Source organism: Colossoma macropomum, unplaced genomic scaffold, assembly GCF_904425465.1.
Source record: "Colossoma macropomum unplaced genomic scaffold, Colossoma_macropomum, whole genome shotgun sequence".
Lineage (NCBI taxonomy): Eukaryota > Metazoa > Chordata > Actinopteri > Characiformes > Serrasalmidae > Colossoma > Colossoma macropomum.
Window position 1 is genome coordinate 5,637,848 of NW_023494794.1, and position 21,260 is coordinate 5,659,107.

Below are 21,260 nucleotides of genomic sequence, written 5' to 3' on the forward strand. Positions count from 1 at the left end.
CATTAGACAAGTGATTTGCAATCAGTGTTCATGCTTATTATCAACAGGGGTTACAACACCTGAGAACTTCTCCACTACAGGTCTGATACCATGACATTCTGTTCGATATGTAAAATACAACAAAACAACAGAAGCAGAAAGGTATGTTCTTGCTAGCACGCTACAGTCATTTGTAGCCTTTTTTTTTTTTTTTGAAGTAACGAAAATTCACAAACAATAGTGTCTGTAGAGAAGGGGACATGGCTAGGCGTCGAATGCAGGACGGAGAAGCCGGTCGTGCTGAACCAGCGGGCTAAGTAGCTGATGATATTCACCTGTGTCTTGTGTCTGCCAGCCTACTTATAGTCATCTCTTTCCTCGTAGGTGGCAGAGCCCAGACAGAGAAGGAGACCGGTGGAGACGGGAGAGCAGAGCTAAGCTAAGCTGAGGGAAGCTAAGAAAAGAAAGCAAAAAAAAGCAAAGAAAGGACTGAAAAGTCCCAGCGAGCGTCTTGTCTTAATTTGTCTGTGGGCTGAAAAGCCGAGTGGTTTTTGTGTTGTGTGTAAATAAACCAGCTCTCCGTCTCCACACCTGCTCCCGGTGTCCTCCCTCCACCCGTCCTTAAAGTTGTTACAGTGTCAAAGTGCAAATTATAACTAAACATAATGGAACCCATTGCCCTGGATGACCTTCTCTGTTGCTGTGGATATTGGATTTCGTGGCACATACAGTAGCTTACTATAATAATTTTAATAGCTTTTTTCAGTTTTGGTTTTCAGCCCAGTGTGTCCGGGATTTTGGTTTTAGTTTCATAATTTTCATTCTGGGGCCTCAATAGTCGAAGCCATTAAATCCAAAGGGATTTAGGTTTGCATATCAAAGTATCTATTTTACCTGTGCTGCACTACAGAACTATGTAACTACTGAAACAAAGCAGAACTCACAAAGGGGACTTTATTTCTATATGACTCATTCAAATCAACAATCATTTACTTTTTCTGAGCTTAATCAACTTAATTTTGTCAAACAGGATGAAATTATATTGTCAAACCAAGTGATTATGGGAAAAGTTTCATCAACCAACCTGGCAAAGCAAGGTCTAACACTGTCAAACAATCAGACAACTTGGACAGGAAACAAATCAACAATTTGTATCTCCATCATGTGAAATGTAAACATGGAAGAGTGAAAAACACATGCAGAAATATTGCTGTAACTCTTTTTTGCAGCTGCTGCACAGAACTAGAATAACGTAGAATAAATCTGTACAGCAAACAGATGCTTACCCATTTGAATAGAGATTTCTCCAATGGCCCAGGTTGCATTGTTGCACACGGATATCAGTTCTGGGTTGAGGTTTGTGCCTAAAATAGGCATGAAATCCGCTAGGAAACATAGATAATTTTTTTGTTAGATGACGAACCACTTGTTACAAGATAATATTTTTATTCATACATATAAATATGTTTACACAGTATAGATAGAAAAGTATTAGACTAAACTATGGCCTAAATCTCAGTCCAGTTGAGCATAGTAAGACCATTAATTGAAATTCTATAGACAAATCTCTTTATCAAACACAGTTCCCACTAATGACACTTGGAAGAAAGAACATGACATTTTAAAATACTGCTGGAACTACTTATTCATAGTCACTGTTGAATGTTTATCATATGTAACTTTAAAAAAGGCAAGTCTGTTAACAAATCTGTAAAAACAAGGCAGATCTACTACACTAAAAAAAAAAAATAATAAGCATTTCCTACCCTATATATTTTTAAGAACAATAATTTAATTTGTGTGTTGTAGCTTACCAATACATGGTTTGACATGCTGGAAACAGGCTTTAGTGAGATCCCCCAATAGGGCAAAAGAACTCTGTCGTACCTCTGGCATTTTATCCTAGAAGAGATTTTAAAAAAGTGTAATACAATAGTAAGAAGCCTAATTTAGTTTCTTCATATGAAAACATAATGAGGCAACCTTACATTTAATATTAGTGATACTTTTAAATGAAAATTCTTGGTTGAGAAACTGTGAAATAGTTCCACACGGCCGACATTTTCACTTTCGACCTGCCGCTGTTCAGACTGTTTAAATGCATTTGCACTGGAGCAGGAGAGTGAAGGAAACAAATCTTGTGCAAATAAATAATGTTTTAAATTGCCATTTCTAATTTCCATTAGTGTGTGTGTGTGTGTGTCTGTGTGGACCAAATTTTTGGCCTTTGTTCCCCTCTTTCGGCCAGAAACCGAAAGTGCCATTTTGTAACATTTTTGGACATAAATATTCAGTGACTGGAATTTTGTTGCATCCCTAATTGATAGGCATTAGCCAGCAGCAACAGACCAGCAGGCTGATTTAGACCACACTGTATATACCTGGGGAACAATACATGATGGACTACACCAGTTCAACAGAGGAGGTCTAAAAGTCATTCAAAACGAAAAGAAAAAGAACAAAAACAATAGTGAAAGGGTATGATTTTTTTTTTTAAATCAGTAAGGTTTTGATGTTAAATACTACTTTCAGTAGTACGACTTATAATTATCTATAGTAATAATAAATAATGATAGCTATGGTTACCAACTTGCAAGAGATTTCAAAACAATTCACAGGGTCAGAGACGAGTTACTGAAGCAAAAATGCATCCTGAGTTAATTGTACAGCAACATATACTGAAGATGCATCTATTATATTGTTAAAAATATTAACAACAAATATTACAAAAATACATAAAAAACATAAAGCTATTTAACTTGGCAGAAAGCTTTTTTTGTTTAAAAAAAAACACATTATGTACATACAGAAAAAAATACAAATAAACAACATCTTGTTCTTTAATGTATGTTAATGTGTTGGTACCATATACACGTTCATTTGTATTTAATCAAATACTTTCTAAAATAATTTTTAGTAACAAGTTTTATGGCTGCCTAAGACTTTTGAGCAGTATGTATATGGAATATTTTACAATGGTTTGATGGTGGCTGAGACAATCAGATTATAGGAACGAAGAATTTTCTAAAAAAAAATCCTGAACAAACAAATATTGCATGTGTTTTATAGCACATATGTTATTACCTGCATGCACTGGTACATGAGGGTGAGGATGTTACTGCGGGCCACCAGCTGCTCAATGTTGCCCCCAAGGCCCTCGGCTAGCCCACTGAGCAAATCCAAAGCCACTATCATGAAGTCTTTGTCAGGAGCTTCATAAACTTCAGGTTGGGTCTGATGGAGCTACGAGAGACACAGAAAAGAGTCTGTGAAAAGCAGTGGAACAATCTTAAGACTGACATTCATAACTGACATAACTGACATAATGGAATATTTTCAAGTCAAGTTTACAGTGTGTCAGTGTCACTGAGTGAAGCCTCCCTCACCATGGCCTGCGCAAGAGTTTTCTGGACCAGATTAACACAGCGCTGGTAGACAGGCTCACAGTATGGTAGGAAGCCGCTCTGCAGGGCAGTAGCCACAGATGACAGGCACTGCGAAAGGAAACCAGCTTAAAATGAAACATCTAAATGATCTCAATTTAAGAAAAGGAAGCAATTGAGAATCTTTCCAACCTCCAGGAGAGGAAAAAGGTCTTTATCTTCATCTTTCAGCTGGTTCCACTTCTGAATCAATGGCGGCATCAACATCTGAATATACTCCTGAAGAGACAAGTGAAGTCGCAAGTTAGGAAAAAGAAATGGCCATGTTTCCAATGTCTCTGGTTGTGAATGTGAGTGAGTACACATTTCTGACCAAGCGTGTGTGTAGGTTGGTGTTTGTTTGTTTGTGTTTACCGGTTTGTTGAGATGGAGGCCGACAGAATCTGCCAGTGTGCCAATGGCATCATAAAGGATAAGCAGGTTCTTGTGCTGGTATTTACTGAAGGCAAAGACCAGCGTGTCCAGAATGTAGGCCAGATAGGGCACCAACTCTGTACATGCCTCCTCCTCCAGAGTAGCAAAGGCACTGTGCAAGAGAAACAGAAAGATTGAGAAATAAATATAAAATGATTACTTTCTTATCTGTACCAAAGCTAGAGTAATGCTGATGAAAACAATGCAAGTCTATCAATTGCAAATTTTTTAAACAAAAAAGTTTGATTATTATGTAAACATCTTTAAAGCTTCCAAATGTCCTGTTCACTCCTCAGTTCATACAGTCCATATATAGAAACTAAACTGCAGCCTGTTTCTCTTCATTTGTGTGCCATCACAAAAACCCAACTCATTTACCTACATCCCCCATTTCAGCCTAGAGCAGTGTAGCCCTGCCCATTAATACTGAAGTTATACAGGCTGTGCTTCTTGAATTAGGCACAATACAAAACATTTGCAAATATTAGTCTTAATGCACAGTAACAAAAATAACATATGTAATTCCAAAGGATAAAGAGAGTTTGGAAAAACGTCATTCAAAAATTAATTATGACTGTTTTCTGTACATAAAACCACACAAACATCAGTTTGATCGAAAGTTGATCGAAAAAAATTAAATGCAAAGACAAGATAAGATATGGGCCATTTAATGATAATACACCCAACAAGCAGCAATATAAAGGTATGTTTTATTTACCACTGTCCATTTTAGCAGTTTTAAAACACAACAATTAACGTCAACGTACCTCAGTGACCTACGACGTTAATAACTAGGGATGCTCAATGAGGGTGAAATCAAATTGGTGTTAGCAGATAACTGTTTCAGAAAAAACTGGTCAGTGTCAGACCAATGCTTAGATTTGACTGATATTTCAAACCGATGTTAGCTTTACAGACACCACAGCACAGGTTCATTCCAGCTCACTGAAGCTTCACTCATGCAAGTTTTGTGGATAAAGTTTATAATGCGAGCAGGTAAACTTGTGTATTTTTTCTGGAGCTGTTAGCTTAAGCTACTTTTGCTCCAATATCCTTGTTAGCATCAGAGGGGAATGCTAGCTTAGAGAGAAGGATAAAACAGACACACATGACGACACAGGTTCATTGTGGCTCAGTGATGCTGCACTGAAGCAAGTTTAGAGAATACGGACTCAAATCAGAGCAGGTAACCCTTCGTCTTTGTGTGCGGAGCTGTTCGCCTAAGCTACTTTTAATTCAGATTCTCATTAACACGAGCAAGTGAAATCAAGACAGCTATGAAGACAGAATCGGTCTGATTATTAGAGTTACTGTGGGAGCCTTGTCTCTGCTCTGCCTCATCTCATAAAAGAGACAACGTGCAGGACAGTGGGGGAATGGGGCCGCAAGGGGGCATTCACAATTTGCATATTCATGCATATTCATAGATCTTCACATTCTTAACGAGTGTTAATATTTAGAGATGCTCTTATCCCGTTTTTAGTATTTTTTAGGCATAACAATAATACATAAAATATTTAATACATTATTATCCAACACTGATTTTTTTTGGTCTTTAAGTTATGACTTTAGGGGTACTTAAATAAAAATCTATGTATCAGAAGCAGGTTTTTAACCATATCTGCAACTAATCAATAACTTAAAAGACAGTCGATTAAGGACTAAAGCAAAGGCAGATAAAGCAAGTGAAACTGTAGACCGTAGTGAGGTACATCAAGACAGACTTGAATCTGCGGCAGAACTGTTAATAGAAATATTATTAGACGAAAACCTATTTCTAGTATTGCAATGAAGCAATGCACAAACAAACACTGACCTGCATGCTGCCTCTTGGACACGCTTGTTGCTGTCCAGTATGCGTTTGAGCAGCTCAGTCATGAGTGGTTTGAGGTAGGCATCGGCAGGCTGGCTCACCACCCAGTGTGCGTAGCGGCTAAGGGTCCAGCAGGTGATGGAGCGGACCAGGGCTTTCTTGTCAGACAGACACTGCACCAGGTGAGGAATCAGTTCGGGCAGGTACGGGATCATACCCTGCATACAACCTGGAGGGAGAGAGTTGATCAATCCAAATTAATTTTCAATAAATTTCACAAAAATTTAAACAACGTTCCTTTTAAAGTTACAGGGGTTATATATTTTATATAAAATATTTCAAATGTTTATGTCATTTGAGTGGTTGAGTGTTGCTGAATCCGCTTATCAGACCTATCTGAGAGCTGTAAGGGCGTGTCAAACAGAACTACACACAATGCTGCCTATACACAATGCAGAATTATACATAACGGTGAAAATGCAGAGAATCAAGATTAGTCAGCCTTACATCTATTGCCTACCGATGGTGTTTTGAAACCAGACAGATGTTCTACCACCAGAAATTGTCTTTGTATGCTTTGCTTGCTTCTCACTGTTGTTCAGACTGGAAGAGAGTGGAACTCTTCAAGTTGGAGTTCATAGTTTGGATTAGGGCTGGGGCCACTTATTGTGTTTTATCGAAAGGAAAACAGTACTGTAACTTTCACTACGATGCACTCCGTGGCCGAGGCACACTGGAAAGAAATTTGCAGGCCTACTTGTATACAAACTTGCACATCTGTATGCAAAAATTTGGACACTGTTATCCAAATTAAATATTTTTTTTATTTTTTTTTTTTTTTGGAAAAAGTGGAAAATAAGTGAACACAACCTCTTGCAGCATACTATTACAATGTAACACAGTCAGTCAACAAACTGAAGCTGAAAAGAGTCTGGCTTCCAGAACAGGACAATGATCCAAAACAAACCTCAAAATGTACCATGAGCTACGTTAGAAAAACGTTAGCTGAAGCTTTTGGAATGGCCTTAACAGTCCCCTGACGTTGAAAATGTCATTGAAAATCTTTGAGGAGATCTTGAAGCTGCTGTGCATGCAAGACTACCAGAGAATATTACATAATTAAAAGCATTCTGCAAGGAAGAGTGGGTGAAAATTCCTAAACCAGAATAGAAAGACTCCTAGTTGGCTAAAAAAGCAAGCTTTTGTCCAAACATTTGCATACAACTATATAATGTGTGCCAACAAAACTATTATTAAACATGGATTTAGCTTCTCTTGGGCTTTAGGATATAGATTCAAATTTTTCCAGATAATTTTTATGCATGTGTACATTGTATACGTTACACACCCTCAGCAATGGCTCCTAGTACAAGTATGCCCGACTCTTTGATGACCCATTCTGGGTGGAAGAGCAGTTCTTTCAGCAAAGGGAGAATGTGTAGCAGCAGATCTTCTCGGAAAACATTTGCCAGAACATCCAAAGCTGCCGCAGAGCATTTCCCTGCAAAGAGAGAACAAAACAAACTTAGCATTACTCTGCCAACATCAGTGACCTCTGCACTTTAAAAAAGGATTCTTACGTAAGTTCCAGTCCGAGATGGTGTCATCATCATCCAGATCGTCCTCATCATTGTCTTCTTCATCCTCAATGCTGTCCCCACCCTCGTGTTGCTGTGCAACAGTACGCGAGCGATGAAATCTGGGTCGAATGTCCTGCTCACTATCCGGGATTGCTTCATCCTCCTCCACATCACCCTGGAGACACATTCAAAACAAACACATCACTCAATATAACGTCTTATGGATTAATACAAGTCTCGACAGTTTACTTGTCAAAGTAAATGGCTTTGCACGTGCTTACCTTCAGCAGAATGATGTCGATCTCTGAGTATTTCATTCCATTCACCAAAACTGGTACCAACCTATGACAGAATGGTAATATCAGATCATTACCCACATAAATATAATTACTACCTCTGGTGTTAATTCATATATAAAACAACCAATATCAAATTTTACATTTGCTTCATCTTTATCTAGCTACAAGTGACTCCAATCTTTGGTAAGAATAACCTCCTATTGTAAGTGTATTTGATTTTATGCTAATATGACTTACTAATATACGTTTTATAAGAGCATAGGGACGAAAAACTGCCATGACTATAGATCGGAATTAGCTGTCTTTCACTTTAAACAGGCCATTGTTGATCGACCAATATTCCTTTATTTCAGCCAACACTAAATTTCCACCCTAAATTTCGCAAAGTTTGCTTTAAGGAAATATTTCGTCAGTCTTTACAAGAGTAACACCAAGCCAACATTATTTGCCAAGTCTGAAAAACTAATGTGACTCATGAGGGAAGCAAAGTAAACACCAACTTTTAACTTTTAACATCATTAACCAGCAACAACACTTTAGAAATACATCATACAACTGAGTACAGTGAGAATCAGAAGCTAGTACAACTAGCAAAGTTGGATAACACAACACCGATAATATGCTATCAAACTGTGGATTTTTACCAAACTGTGGAAGACAACGAGTCTCCTCGTCTAACATGTACACTGAAATACTCTAGGAAAAGGCAGAGGAGCTGCACAGTGACAATCTGACTGCATGTCAAGTGTGTAACTACCAGCCATTCCATGGAGCACAAAGACATTATATTACCAGCAGAATAAAAGGCTTCAAACTTTTGACAGGCTTGCTCTAGGCTACCGCTCTGCGTCTTGCATGAGAATAGATGTCAAAAAATTGTTTAGCACTGCTTTAAATATCTAGAACAAGAGGAGGAGGTACAGACCACAATGCCAGAAAGCCAAAATGTAGTCTTTGTGAGAAATAAATGCCACTGATGCTGTACAGTATTCCTTGAGTCAGTTGCACAGCCATGTTCCTATAGCACTTTGTTCTTCGACAAAAACATTTTATCCTGCTGATGCACATTTTTTTGTCTGAAAATAACTGAAATATACCTATTGCTTTTGAAGTCGCTGAAACAATCATTTAATTTGTTGCCATTTTGGTTTGAAAACACAACTGAAAATGGTTTAAGGCATACAGCTTTTAAACTCACGTGAAATGAGCAGACTTACAGACTGTGCTTATTTCACGTGAGTTTGTTGCAACGTTAGGGTTGCTAAAATAATTTTAACCATGTTTGGTGTCTTTGCCTGAGCAAGTTAAGTGTTGCAGCATCAGGATTTGAACTGACATTGGCCAATCTTGCTTAAGAACAATTGGCAATTTGTATTGGCCTCACAAAATGCTTATCGGTCCATCTATAGTTTCATATCAGCTTTCTATTTGTCTTTCTTGTAGATGCATGTTTTTCCCCCCATGTGTGAACTTACTTAGCCAGGTGTCCGCAAAGCACATCTTTACAAACAGGCTGTTCTGCAAGCGTGAGCCAGAACTCACAGGCTTCCAAAGCAACATTCTCATCCTGGTCCTGCGTCCTTTGCAACATGTACTAAGAAACATAATAGAAAGAGAGATTTGTTTAAAAAACAAAAAAACAAAAAAGCTTTGATTATTAAATGCCTTACATCTGAATGCCCACTAGATGGTGTCTCAGTCTCATCTCTCCTCTACATTTTTCCATCTTCCAGCAGTTGGTGCTGGCTTCCCAGACCCAGATTAAGCCCTAAGCATACACTAAAATGGGTTTCCAGTGGTGATTCACCATTTGCATTGCAAAACTTGATCCTAGACTAGAATTAATCCATGTCTTAAATTTGGCTCTCTAGCCTAGACAAAATAACAGTACTTATATGTGCAAAGAAAGACAAAACAGGTACTAGAGGAATTAAAGTGGAAATCCCATGAATTTTCAAAAAAATTGCATGACTAAACCATTAAAATGTAAACAAAGTCATTCAAAGTCAAGGCAAAATGGGAAACACTCAGTTGTAGAGAAACTTACCATATCAGAAATGTTAAAGGAGAATTCCACCTATTTTTCCAAACTTCTGCATAATTTGATGGCTAATATGTAAACAAAGTCATTCGGAGTGGTTTTTTACGAAAAGCTCTTTTCTAGAAAAGTTTCTAGAGTTAGAATTGGTTACAGTGATGGTGATAGTAACCAAACATCTGAAGAGTTCAATGCCTCTAAAAGCTCCCTCACAAAAAGTCATTATATACAATGGTTATGAATATGCTCCTGATGTCTGAGACATTGTTTCACAATAGTTTTGAAATATGATGTTAGTCTAAAAGATATTTTTTTAATCCATTCATGCAGAGTGCTTTAAGGCAAAATAGTCACCAAAAGAAAAAAAATTCGCATTTACTACTATTTTACATCATCAACATTACATATAAAAACAGATTCACTGGTCATTTTGGACAGATATACATTATAAATAGAATGGTTCTATTTGTGTTGAAGGCATTGTGACACATGGTTCCTATAACCACGACTGTGAAGAATATCGGTACATTTTTCCACAATGATGCGTTTCACGGCAAATCATTCTAAATGACTTTGTTTATATCTGATTTAATTATGCAGAAATTATGAAGGATTTTCCTTTAAGACCACATACTGTAAGTTCATGGTCATTTTGTAATACACTTGAAGACGCTCAAGGCCCTATGCCAGAGTATGTGATGACCTCACCTCTGTAATGTTGTGCATGTGGGGGAGGAGGCGGTCCATGCGGACCTCCAACAGCATGACCAGAGCCCTGCAAACATTCTTCCTCACCTCTGGCTCCTCATCTCCTGCCAGTGCAAATAGGTTCTGCAGCACACAAATAAGCTTGGGGTCAACTCATCTCTAGTTTTCACAGCTTACAAAATTACTAACAGAATTTACAAATAGTATACACTGCAGATATTTCTGTAAATTGACATTCATATTACTTTTAGTAGAAAACTCAGAAAAACACTCTGTGGGTACTTGAGAGAGTGCAGTCAACATTTCAACATCTCCTACCAGAATTCAAAAGCTGAATTCCAGAAAACACTTGAGCTGCTTTAGATGGAGGTAATAGTTTAAGGTCAGATAAACACAAAAAGTCAGAGAAGCCACTTACTTCAATGAAAGGATCTATGTGCAGCATAAGGGCCTGTGTTCTGCTGATGATAAACTGGTTCACACAAGCAATGGCATGAGATCTACAACAAAAAGCAGCAACATGACTGTAATTATTTGGAATGCTACACTTTACAAACTCATGTCCTAATTGATTCATGTACCCGATGATACTCTGGACTGACAGTTCTCTGAATCTGAATCACGAAGCTATATTTAAACGCATCATCAACAACAAATAACCACACCATGATACAGTCTGAAAGTACAATGTTAGAAATGCATTTAGGTGCAATATAGTCAAATTCTTCGCCACCTCGACGGTAAATGCAGAATAAAATGTAGTGTCCCTGTCCCACGCCTGTCTGCTTTCCAGACGATTCGTTTTTAGTTTAGCCGATAGAATAAGCAGAACTCACTGTAGGAATGAGCTGCATTTTGAAACTGTTGGTCTAAATTGTTCTGCTTAACTCAATGGATATCAGGGCTGCTTTTATGATAATGCATACAGACTAGCTTGGATGTTTGTCCCCCAGGTTTTAGGCTCTGTTCCACACGAAAATAGAGCTTTCGGTCTCTGAGGTTTAAATTTTACGTTTTACGTGAGCAGTCTCAGTATCTGACACGACTGTTGACTGGACTGTGATCTTTAATATCACATTTTATTATACATAATTGACCGCACAGAAGCTTTTAATTTATTTTTGCTTCATCATTAGAGCAGAAATCCTGGACTTGGATGTGTTGTCCCTTCATTGTTTCTGCATCTTTAAAAAAATAAAGATTTCAGGAACAATGTAGAAAATCAGATGAATTAGTGTTAGGTATGCAGAGCACGTTAGATGCAGGTTAGAACTGAACTCTGCAGGAACGTAGAGCTCTAGGCAAAACGTTAGTGACCACTGGTCTACTGCCTGTTCTGATGCCTTTGTATTTACAAATGAAAATGTCTGTTGTGCATACAATATACTGCGTCATCACATCATGTCGTATAACATCACATCATAATTTATAGTTGCTGCTAATATCCAACCCTATTTCATGTTTGCAGACAGAACAGAAGTGCATCCTACCGAATCTTGGGGCTGCTGTGTTTGAAAAACTGCAGAAATTTTGGGATCATGACATTGAGAGGTCGGTCCAGCACGTCACTGTCCAGAATCTCAGCGGAATCTTCGCAGATCTTCTGCAGAGCTCCAAAGGCCCCCTAAGAGAAAATGAGAAAGACACAAAAAGAAGCAGGCAGGAGTTTTAGACATGGTGAACAGGGTACGATGTCAGGGTACACTGACACAAAGAATATACAGTGAGTTGCCAGATTATGAAGTAAACCTAAATTGTAGCTGCACTCATTAGCCGTTTCATCAGGAACCCCTAACACACAGATGTACTTTGTAGGTTTACAATCACTGAATGTAGCCTCAGCATCTGTTGCTGAACAATTTACCAGCCCCCTCTACCCCATCCATCCATGGCAAGAGACTACCACAGGACCACCGCTGACCAAATATTATTAGTGTAGTTGATCATTCTCAGCAAAGCAGTGACACTAATATGGTTGTATGTACAAATAAAAAAATAAGTGTATGCTGAGATTTTTGCACATTGTGTACACTGATTTTTATAAGAATAAATAAAATATTAAGAATTAAAACAAAAATCAACAAAGGCTGTTCTAAATGAGCATTTCATTTTCTTGTGCTGTCAGGGAATGGACGAGCACAATGGTGGACGTTTCATGTTGAGTTTTGACTTTATTTGTCCTCAGAACTGAATTTTGTGGGTAGGTTATTTAAAGTGTTTTGTTTCGCAGTGGTGCTGACGCTTAAGGTTTCCACTTTTGACTTGAGCTATGGACTCTGAACATACTGGTTTTGTACTTGAAATGGGGGGAAAGAGCAGAGTTTTCTATTCATCCATTTTTTAACTGTTTTCGTCATCAACATTTTTAATAACAGTCATTTTCAGACCTAATACCTAATACCATTTTCAGACCTAGTCTCTGTTCCAATGCTTTCAGTCAAGTCATTTACACCAATGTATCGGACTGTATAAAGTGCAACACAGCAGCTACAGAAGCCACGCTTGTTCATGTTTATGTATAGTACATTACACACACACACACACACACACACACACACACACACACACACACATATATATATATGCATATATGTGACAACCCCTCCTCCAGCCCTTCATTGGTGGTATCTGTTGACCACAGCACCACTGTTAGTTGGATATTTTTGGTTGGCAGACTGTTCTCATGAAATTTATTCTCTGTAAACTGCAGAAATTTTATGCCTTTCAAAGGCAGTACTGACTAATCAGGTTTCGAATTTCTCTAATCCTCACAACCATGGCACTGTAAATATGTTTCTATACAAACAGTAAAGGAAAATCCATCCTAGCCTACACAGCCCTAAGAACCATCAAACTGCTTCTTTTGCCGTTTAACGTTAATTTGGTTTAGTTCCAAAGTGCACAGTTAAGCAAAGTGCACACTTGTAAACCACATTACTTGCCAAGGACAAGTCTGAGGATGCTTTCTTGTTGTTAAGACTAGAACAATTGGACTGTTACAATAAATCCTGAATGACTATTGTCGTGTGAAAGCAAGGCAACAGAAAATGTGAGCTTCGTATGAATTCCTTTTTCCAGTAATCCATCAAGCAGGCTTTTAACGCTGCACAGGTTTATCTGTAGCGTGACGTCCCTTACGTTCCTATCTCCCTCTCACAGCGAGCAGAGGAATTCTTCCTTTTGAGCTCATGCACACTTCCACCTGTGAGGAATCTAATCAGGCCATGAGACACACGGCGCCGTGGCAACAAGAGATGTCTGGGGCTGGCTGTCGCCATGGCAACCGTCTCCGACATCAGCCAGCACTACGCGAGTTGCTGCACGCATCGAGTTGGAGAGCAGAGGAGCAGGAATACACTGTCATGAAGCTTTCAAGGTCAAACCAAGCTGCATTTTCATAAGTCAAGATGAATAAAGATGAGCACAAAAATGCTTTGTTTTTAAATCAGCGTGATCTCACATTGAAAATGAGAAAAAATTTCCAGTGGGGAAAATGATTCAAAGAAGTACATCCTCCTAAAATTTTAAACAATTTATCAAAAAGCAGTGAGTGTGGAGGTTACTGTATACACTTGTAAGGTTAACAAAACCTGTTGGCAATCTCAAAAGTTGATAATAAAGAAAGGTGCATTTACATCTGTTGATATAAAGGCAGACTAAAGGCTACCGTACACTGGACGTGTCATGCAGATGACACGCAGCGTCCAAAAATGTGTAACAATTGAAGGCGCAGCCACCAACAATCATCATTGACAGCACCGCTCATTATTTTGCTATTACTGCATTAAATTAAACCCAGAATGAGATCACAAAAATCCATAGCAGACATGTGACATGAAAGACAATCGATCTAATATTTAAAAGAAACTCATATATACAGATATATATATGTAAGGGTTCACTAATTGTTCCCTCCTCCATTTTACTTACCTAAGCAGAATTTATATGATATCTTATGTATCAAACATTATAGTTTGTTAGTTCTGACAATACAGTCTGATAGGCTGAGAAGCGTTCTACTTGTGGTCTTATTTGTGATAACAACAACTTTTTCTCCACAAGGCTACGTTCACATGTTGCCTTTAAATACTGTCGTTTGTGACTGGCAGTGGCATACAGAAATGGAAATGTTGCCATGGTGACAGCGTTACCGGCAAAAATAGGTGATTAACAGAGGATAGCTTTCACAACAGCGATTCCTCATCTAAGTTGAAAAGAAAAAAAGAAAAAAAAAAAGAGAGATTGCTATGGTATCCCACCAGGTGGTCGGTGGGATGTTGCTAGGCAGCTACTATGGTAGCCTACATGGATAAGAGGATGCTGCTAGTGTACCTGTATTATTGTAATGCAAGTTGAGTGCACAAATTTTTGGCCAAAAAATTCCACTGTTCCTTTCCATGGGGAGAAAAAAAATAGCCATTTTGTTGTATGAAAACCGCAAAAACTGCATGTCTGACCAAAAAGCTGTATGCAAGGACACAGACCGAACATTTTAGACTTGGAATGGTGTCAAAATCTCAAAAACTGCAGGATGAGTGGACAAAAATACAAAAATAATATAAGAAAAATATAAATTAGATAACAACTGTGTCGTACACTGCTCTGCAATTGGCAATCACTGATTACGGATTATAAAATTAAAATATTAAACAAATTTATGTATAATTTTTCAATTATATCAGCTGCTTTATTATTATTGGTTACTGGTTTTCAGAATCAGAATGCTGGGCCCATAAGACTGTGATCAGCATCGATCACAAAATTCATATCGGTGGGTCCTTGATTTCAAATGTAGCGCAAATGGAGGGAAAAACTGCAATAGCATTGTTCAGTTACTAGAGGAGACGCAGCCTTAAGCCCATTAAGATAACATATGACTTGCTTGACATCACTGCATAGCAGTCGGAACAGGCCACCACTGTAGACCATAAAAAGGTTTGGAGGCAAGGCTAAATAAAGTCATCTACAAAATTCTAGAAATGTTTTGAGTCTCACACCTGCTTCGAGCTTTATATAGAATTGATAGAATACATCGGCACAAATAAGCCATGCTAACATACAGGCCATTCATAACTTCATACTTTGCATTGTATTATGCTACAAGAATGTTTTTTAGAATGTCAGAGTAAGTTAGCATGTGTATTCCACAGCGAGAGGCTGACTACCAGTCACAATTCAGACATGATACAGCAAACATTTTATAAAGTTATTTAATTTGTGTTTTTGTATATTAAAACTGCCTTTATTATAACTTCAATTTCGAAAGCAAATTGCACTAGTGCATTTTAAATGGTAAACGGTGTCATTGTTGTTGTCTGCATGTAAAATAAAGAAAGAACGCAGCTGAGTCACAAGAGTGAGACAGAGAGAAAGATACAGTATTTTTCAGAGAATTACTTCATCGATTCAGACTCATCAGTCAACTTCAACACACAGATTCATACACACTCCCACTTTTATTTACTCCTGCTGGATCCCCTCCAGCCAACGCAAAGCACTGTGGGATAGAACAGCTATTTTTGGGTGCTTGTTGCAAGGGAGCCTTGACCTACACTAACTGCAGCCTGAGAGATCCTCAGTAAAATGCACACAACAAGGCCATATATATGAGTTCTGTGTATGCTTTAAAAGCCCAGTCTAGTATTTCCTCCATTGATTAGCTACAGCAACAACAGATGCATAATAACAGTAAAACAACTCAACTATACGACCATACTTTGGGCTCTACAAAAGGAACATTTATAGATCACTGATACAGAAATAAACCTACAATTAATATAAAACATGCCCACATTAAGACAGTACATCTGCTTTTTCAGTTAAAGGAAGATTTTGCTGATTAACTGGTAGCAACACCTTTTTATGTGTTTAAGCACATACTAGCATTCAAAAGTTTGGAATCACTTGGATTTGAATACTGTAAGCTACACAACAGAAGGTACAGTTGTGAGTAACCTATTTCAAATGACATGTTGATTTTCATACTGTACACATCCCCATATAGCATTTCTGCAACTTTTAGTGCACAATTTCTATTTATTTGCTGAGTTTCATGTTAGAAAAAAAAAATAATAAAATTTGACAACCCATATTTTACATTTTGATCCAATATGTTAAATTCAGCAAATAAACAGTAAATGTGCATTAAAATGTGCAGAAGCATGTTCTCTCTAGCGTATGTGTTTTCAACAAAGCATTTCATTTGACCAGGGGTGCGCAAATCTTTGCATACGAATCTATTTCAAGATGTTTTATTCAAAATGTCAACCTTTTGGGAACTCCAAAAAGTTATTAAATAATAAATAATATACTGTATTTCTCTATTTACAGTATTTTCTCGGTAAGTGATTGATCTTTGATCACTATGTTTCAAAGAAGACACATCCGGGACGTCAATTTTAATATTATTTCAGCTTCCTCAGTCTCATTTCACACAATCATCATACAGGTATCTTCTTCTTCAAGGGTTTGGCAGACTGCTTGTGGCATAAGTAGCTTTTATACTACCGTGTGCACCACTGGAATACAATCAGAAACAACACAGGAAAACAAATAGCAGAAACTACCTGACTAGGCATTTGAGATTATTCTCTACAGGAACAGCTTAGCTAACAGCTGAGCAGAACTCCCCTTTTTTCCTCCCAAACAGACTGAATGACAAAGCCTTTGTCAAACCAAGGGTGTGCTGGTGACTGAAATTGCTTTAAAAAGCATATTTGTGTGACTTACTTCACATGTGTTGTAGTCCTCTGAATCCAGCAGCAAACAGAGTTTGGGCAGAAGCTCTGGCCAGTTCTGTAACTCTCCTTTAGAGGCTATTGTGGTGATGAGAATACCTGAGAGACAAAGTGACCACATTCAATGTATAAATACTTTCCAAATTTGGGTGATATATTCAAAATTAAAACAGTTCTGGTTTGTAAAATTAAAAGCTGTAGTAAAATATCATGGTCAGCTGGATTCTGTATCAGTGCAGCAAGTTACTAAAAACATTGTGTTATGGAAAAATCTTAGGACCAATATGTTCCTTTATAACTGATACTAAGCATACTGTTAATGATCTACACTGACTGACATGACAACTGTTTATTTGCAATTAAATAAAAATAAAATTCATTATTTATTGAACTTGTATTTTACCACATAACATCTTGTCAATGTTTTATGAAAGCAATAAGCCAGCACAGGCCATGTGTCACAGCAACTCCACCACGTTTAAGGGGGATTGACATACTCCGCTTTACTAATTAATATCAAGAGCATCATATCAAATAAAAAAAATTGAAAATAATGTACACTAATATATTGGCAATTTAAGATTACATGAAATTATGTGGTACCACCCTAATCACATTTTAGAACAGGAAAAAACAGACCAAGAATCAATGTATCTTACAGGTCAGCAGGTTAACCAGAATCATACCAATTGAGTGACAATGTCCATTATATCATAAACAAATATACATTTTCTGTTTTTGTTTTTCAAAATGAAATCTAATCTAGAGTGAGTTAACAACATAACCTGAAGAAAGCAGCAATTTTCTTATACTGCTGTATCCATGCGAGCAGAACAAAGTCTGTGAGTATCTTCTTAAAATGAAAGATAAAGTCAGACTTGACTTCACTGGAACATATGGACGTCTGACTTAGCTTTCCACAAAAGCACAATGTTGTCTTTGGCCACTGGAAAAGAACCAGGCTGATTCTGAAGCAGCAGAACGGTTAGTAAATAGACAAAACTGAACAAGAATAAAACTGCTGCACCATTTAAGACAGAAAAAAAATTATTAAGAGGCGGGCAAATTGGAAGCCAACATCAGGAAGCCCTCCATGCCGGTGTTCTGACAAACCAAACACTGTAAGTGATCTGTCAGAATAACCTTTGGAGTTGGCAAAGACTTTTGAGAATTCCTTGGACAGCAAAGATAACAAACAAACGGATCCTCAAACAAATAAAGCCTCACCTCTCACTCAAAGTCCAGATAACCAAGCTGAAGCTTATTTTGGACATATTCCAAGAAAAACAAATTCATTGGAAAAGACCACTATGCTTGGAATTGGAAGAGCTGAAGGTAAAAGAGGACGCAAAAAGATGGAAGAATACAATCAGAGGAATCATGAACCAGCCATTCAGAAGCCTAAAGATCCGAACATATGAAAAGATATTCTAGAGAAACACCTTCCATATAGTCAGAGGAGCCGGAATCAACTTGAGTGTACTTAGTTATAATAAACTAATCAACATTTACAATGATAATCATGCTGCATTAATAATGTTGGTCACCGAAATTTTCTAGGCAGTATCAGCTTCTGTAAATTAGAAGGCTGATTAAAAAATGCTGAACATTCGACAGCTTGTTTTGTCAGCTTTAGATGCATTAGCTAGCTAACTACTTACAACTGCTTAACTCATTTTGTCAACAGTTTTCACATGAAAAACATGCCACCTGCTCGTCCTGGAAACCTGTTCACACACAGCTCGACTAGTGAACTAGCACATTAAAATGTTAATGCAGTTAAAGGATGCTGCAGCCTGAGGAGTTATAACCTTCATCTACATATTTATTATTATAATACTTACTGTAACTCAACATTACGGGCAGGCTTAAACAAAGCGCCACTTGTTTTATTTTTTCCTGTAGTGGTAATTCAGCTCTCAGGGAACAAGACCTCAGTTTGTCACTGCCAAACATTTTATTGTTACCACTGTTCAGATTTACAGACCACATTTATAATAATCAAACATAAAAAAGGGTCTGCTATCAAGTTTGTAACAATAGCACTATTTAGCCCCATCCTTTTCTGGTGCTAAATAGAACCATTTTTAAAAAGGTTCCATATGAAACCATTTACAACACATTCGATCTGAAGAACCATTTCACCATGCAAAGAACCATTTAGATATGAAATGGTTTTGTATAGAACTCATGGTTTTAAATCAAAACATTCTCTTTACTAAAGAACACTTAAAGAACCAGCTTTTTTTCAAGAGTGTAGTCTGCCTCCTTCCTCACTTCATCTCTCTTAGGCACTTGTATACAGTGATGCAAAGAGTGATGTCAGCAAGGCTGTCCCAGTTTTTACACAAACTTCATGCCCTGACTCTCTCCCGCACTGCTTATGCTGCGTAAATACATCTGTGAGGGCTCGAGACAAGAGGGCGGAGAATGGAATTTAACCTCTGACAATGCTGTGGGTCACTATGATGTTTAGGAACAAAATACAGAACCCTGAAGATCAGAGTCATAGTTAAGAACTAAAGAAGAGAATGAAAAGCAAAAAAGAACAAAAAGAGAGAAAGAGAAAGAGAAAGAGAAATAGAGAGAGAGAGAGAGAGAGAGAGAGAGAGAGAGAGAGAGAGAGAGAGAGAGGGAACGATCATGTTTCTTATGTCTCAGAGTAAAAATGCTGAACTAGGTACACCTTTCTCCAGGTGATAAAGCTGGTTCTAATTTGAATTAGGAATGGATCAAAATGGAAAATCCAACAGTGATAAGCGATAATTAACACCTTGTTATGGTCAATTCTGATAACAATAAGGTAGGTTCACTTTTTTTTATTTTGAAACAAACTTCAAATGCAGTTCTATGCAATATTAAATTTCACAAATAAACAGTAATTTTGCAGTAAAACTCTTCTCTAGGAAAATCTTCTCTAGAAAATTGGTTAACTAATTTAACTTAGAAAACCAACAAAACATGTCATTTGACCGGGGCGCTCAAACTTTTGCACACAACTGTATATAAAAGACAAAAAAGGTTAATATGCAGACTACTGATTAATTTTACACAGCCATAATTATTGTAAATATTATCAAGAGCGACTTATAGCAGTGGATGAATGTAATGTTAGGAGTCTTGCCCAAGGATTCTTATTGGCAGAGCAGTGTCATCCATTTGACATGAACATTTTTAATCATTTATTCATTAAGGGGGAACAAATAAATTATACATTGTGCCACAGAAATGTACATGCCACATTTTATGTTTTATTTTTTCCATTATGTTAAATTCAGTAAATAAACAGTAATTTTGCATTAAAATGTGCACTGTACTTCTGCACAAACTGATAATAATATTATCAAACTAATAATGATCACATTTTTCATTTATTGGTGAATGACACACCAGCCGCTGATATGTATCACGCACCCCTAATCTGAATGGCGATCAGCATCCTGTAAGACTTTGGACAGCTGTGATGTTAGGACCCTACTTACCCACTGTGGCTCTGATGAGAGGTGAAGAGTCTCCGATGTTCTGCAAGCACTCGTGTTTGATGAAGTCAGAGACTCCGTTGGGAAAGTTCTGGTAATGGGCTTTGACATTGTTCTTCAAGATCAGTCCACTAAGGGAACGCGTGGGCTCATCTGCAAGGATAAGGAGACAAAGGGAAATTAGGAACTGGTTTAAATAACTGTACAAAGTTACTTACTGTCAGTTCTGTTATGACATGCAACAGCTGCCATTCTCTCATTACATGGCTTATGTTAAAGGGGAATTCCATCTATTTTTTCATCTGATGTTTCTGAAGAATTCAATCATGAAGATGTAAACAAAGTCATTCTCCACAGCAAAAAGAAACTTACAGAATTACTGATAACAGTAGTCATACGAAACAGACCTCTGAAACATTTAATGTCTCTAAAAGCTACATCACAGTAAATAAGTGACATTAAATGGTTCTGAAAATGTTTGAGACATTCTTTTACAAATGTTTTGGCATAAAACAACCATTCATGGCAGAGAGGTACATGGGGGGTGTTGTAAGGCAAAACAGCACCCAAAGAAAACATATGTTTTTGAATTCACCACTATTTTACCATCATCAATGTTGAGACATAGGTGAGGTCAGATTCACTGGTCGTTTTGAATATAAATTGGCTATATTTGCAAAATAGACATCACAAACCCCTGAGTTAGCAACCATTTCACATCAATCCACTCTCAATGACTGTTTGTACATCAACAAGGTTTTGTTATTATC

At 37.5% G+C, this 21,260-nt stretch overlaps 1 protein-coding gene across 1 annotated transcript in view; it reads right to left on the reverse strand.

The window, feature by feature from the left end:
- tnpo1 (transportin 1) overlaps positions 1–21,260 on the reverse strand; it is a 37,365-nt gene that overhangs the window by 10,934 nt on the left and 5,171 nt on the right. Inside the window, exons 3-18 of the mRNA XM_036579959.1 lie at positions 20,494–20,643; positions 17,004–17,110; positions 11,765–11,898; positions 10,693–10,774; positions 10,275–10,397; positions 9,004–9,122; positions 7,511–7,571; positions 7,230–7,404; positions 6,998–7,150; positions 5,653–5,878; positions 3,777–3,948; positions 3,555–3,641; positions 3,366–3,473; positions 3,064–3,222; positions 1,794–1,881; positions 1,266–1,364 (exon numbers count right to left, since the gene is read on the reverse strand). Coding sequence (XP_036435852.1) covers positions 1,266–1,364; positions 1,794–1,881; positions 3,064–3,222; positions 3,366–3,473; positions 3,555–3,641; positions 3,777–3,948; positions 5,653–5,878; positions 6,998–7,150; positions 7,230–7,404; positions 7,511–7,571; positions 9,004–9,122; positions 10,275–10,397; positions 10,693–10,774; positions 11,765–11,898; positions 17,004–17,110; positions 20,494–20,643 — 2,043 coding nt within the window. The remainder of the gene's footprint in view (positions 1–1,265; positions 1,365–1,793; positions 1,882–3,063; positions 3,223–3,365; positions 3,474–3,554; positions 3,642–3,776; positions 3,949–5,652; positions 5,879–6,997; positions 7,151–7,229; positions 7,405–7,510; positions 7,572–9,003; positions 9,123–10,274; positions 10,398–10,692; positions 10,775–11,764; positions 11,899–17,003; positions 17,111–20,493; positions 20,644–21,260) is intronic.